General features: G+C 42.9%; 1 protein-coding gene across 1 annotated transcript in view; it reads left to right on the top strand.

Moving 5' to 3' along the window:
- LOC113946391 overlaps nt 1–1,970 on the top strand; it is a 6,750-nt gene extending 4,780 nt beyond the window's left edge. The window contains exons 2-3 of the mRNA XM_027641601.1: nt 759–1,049; nt 1,802–1,970. Of these exons, the coding sequence (XP_027497402.1) occupies nt 759–1,049; nt 1,802–1,900 (390 nt within the window). The 3' untranslated portion in view covers nt 1,901–1,970. The remainder of the gene's footprint in view (nt 1–758; nt 1,050–1,801) is intronic.
- Nucleotides 1,971–2,790: the final 820 nt, after the last annotated feature.

Raw genomic sequence — 2,790 nt, 5'->3', positions numbered from 1 at the left:
GCCGCCGTGCGGGAGCGGCCGCTCGCCCCGGCCCCGCTGCCCGCACACGCATGCACAGAACACCCCGCGCTTCCCCGCCCCGAGAGGTACTCGGGAGCCGCGGGCACCCCCTGCCCCGCGCGGGCGGCGGGGGCGCGTTCGTTCTGCGCTGACATCCCCCCCAAACCATCGCCCTGACTGTTCAAAGGAAACTCCGGCCCCATCCTGTGGCATTAACCCCTAACTGAGCCGATAGGTATGGAAATAATCAACGGGATGTGAAAGGATTTTGTTCTGCGCTGTCTTCGGGTCTGAAATTCAGTAGTGGGGATGGGTTTAAGAACACCAAAGTGTGTGGTTTAAATAGTCCTGAGTGCACATTTGCTAAAGGACCAGGGGACAAGATCTAGAAAGAATAGGTACTGCAAGAAAAAATGAGTGAAATCATGCTCCCACTAGTGTCAGTGGCAAAAGTCTCACTGTTCAGTGGCACTAGGTTGTCACCCTAGCAAGCTGTTTCAAACTTCACATTTTCAAATTATATGAAATACGTTTACAGTCAGGCAGAAAGTAATTGCCTTTTCTAGTCTGTATTTTTTGCAGATTTATACCATAAGCCCTATCCAGTTACAACAAAAACCACACGGAACAGTGGAGACCTCTGTGTTGTAGAGTTTGTGTTTCTGTTTGATCTGACATGCTTCATGGAGAAAATAAATGCAAATCCCACATTGCACAAAGCTTATCTGAATATTCAGTAAAACATATTTTCAAATCAGGACAAAATAGACAAATTATTACTTTGCAAGTTTTTCGGCTTAGTGAATCAAGTTTTCGTGCCTTCAGACCACAGAGGGGGCAGGCAGGACATCCAAGACTCTGCTGCAATCTTCACAATTCATCCAGAGAGCATCAAACTCACGAGCAGACTGAGGCTGCCCCAGGAGGTATTTTCTCAGCCTTCGGAAAACACCAGCTATAAAAGAAAGCTGGATTTACCAAGACGTCAACCAGCAGCCAGCACAGGACAAAGTGCCCAGGTCTCCCAAACAACGTTTCCTAATAAGCAGGTATGTCCTGCATGAGCAGCTATTTCAGGATGGGTTTTGGCACCAGGCCCAGGAAAACTGCTTTACAGTGATCTACCTAGAGGTTCCCAGGTACCCACGAGAGGCTTGAAATCATGCAGATACTCAGTGGCCCAGGTAACATCCACATCGTTTTTGCTGTACTTGCTAATGTATACATTTGGGAGCACCCAACACTTGCATTCCTGGACAAAAGCACCCCAGGCTGCCGTCTGCGCAATCGATGGGAAGTACACTTCCTCCACTCTGCCGCTTGCTTAATTGCTAGTGTTGCTTCTCAAATCCTGTAATCATCATTTTGAACTTGCACAATCTCAGCCAAATGATTCTCATCCAGTCCTCCATCTCGCTCAGACAATGGACGCCCAATTAGTCTGCACTAAATATTTAGAGAAAATGAAGATACAGAACTGGCAAACTGAAATGCTCACCTCGGCTCTCTCCACACCAGCCTGGCTGGTTGCACAGCCAGGGAGTCACATAGCAGCAGGAGTGGGACCTTGTAAAACCTAACAGGAGTCCCACAGCAATATGACTCTGTGGAATCACCCATGGGGGCGTAGGACTGTTGGTTTCATCCACAGAACATGTACTATGTTTTTCACCCTTTGCAGATGTCATTTTCCAGCCAGCACCCACAGGAGAGCGATAAGGAGGGTGCAACTATGCGGAGAATATACACACCAAAAGTTCCTGGAAATTGATTCATTCTCTTAAACTTTTCTGTCTTTCAGCAGCTTAGAGCCTCTCTTTGGTGTCAATTGACATGGCTCAGCTATATCAGCACAATGGATACCTTACCAGGAATCACATCCTTCTTTCAAATAGATTAACAATCTGTTCTGTGTAATATGCGTACATTTTTCAGTAATACAAATATAAAAAGTGTTAAAATAATTACCTACCTGTAACAAATATTTTAAGTAACTTTATTAAAGACACTGAATCTAGCCATTTTTTCCCTAACTTCTTTCATAAGCTAGTAAAAATAAACGAGTACAAGCTGTTAAAAGGAAACTCATCATCTGGCATATTTAAAATACATTTTTTTCCCTCATTCTTTGCTATAAAGTTGTTAGGAAATGAAAAACAGTACCATCTAGTTTTTCGCAAAAGGGACAGTTTCTGAATAGTTCTAGGTTATGCACTGAACAGTTACTTTAGCATCACATACGAGTACTAAACAATCAATTTTTTCATTTTAGGTATTAAAATTTTGCTTTTTAGGATTTCTGTAAGATTTCTATATATATATGAGGCTGAAAATTAATAGGGAGGAAGAAATGTAACTAGATTACCCTTAGAAATAAGGCCTATTCCAAATAATTCAGGTCAGTAATGGAGGAAAGTGTGTAGCAGAGAAGGTCTAATAAATGATGGGAAGCCTATGATGACACAAGTGAAAACTCCATAGATGACTGTGCAGCTAAACATTTTTTGGAAGCAATTCCTGGGGTATACAGACTTCACAAGTAAAACACGGAGTGGGACCATGAGGTGGAATCACAAAGTCCTTCATCTGAGTTACCAACAGCAGAGAAAATAGAAGAGAAAGAGATGGAGCTAGGCCTCAGTATAAGCAGCAAAAGACCTGTTTGGTCTGTGGAACTAGGGAATAAATGGTATTAATTGTGTAATCAACACATTTTGAAAAGATAGATCTGATCATATCCATTATTAACGTCTTCGAATTTAACCCTGACATTTACATAATCTAGTTATT

The sequence above is a fragment of the Corapipo altera genome, unplaced genomic scaffold (assembly GCF_003945725.1).
Source record: "Corapipo altera isolate COAL_440 unplaced genomic scaffold, ASM394572v1 48b, whole genome shotgun sequence".
Lineage (NCBI taxonomy): Eukaryota > Metazoa > Chordata > Aves > Passeriformes > Pipridae > Corapipo > Corapipo altera.
This window is presented reverse-complemented; position numbering and strand designations above follow the sequence as displayed.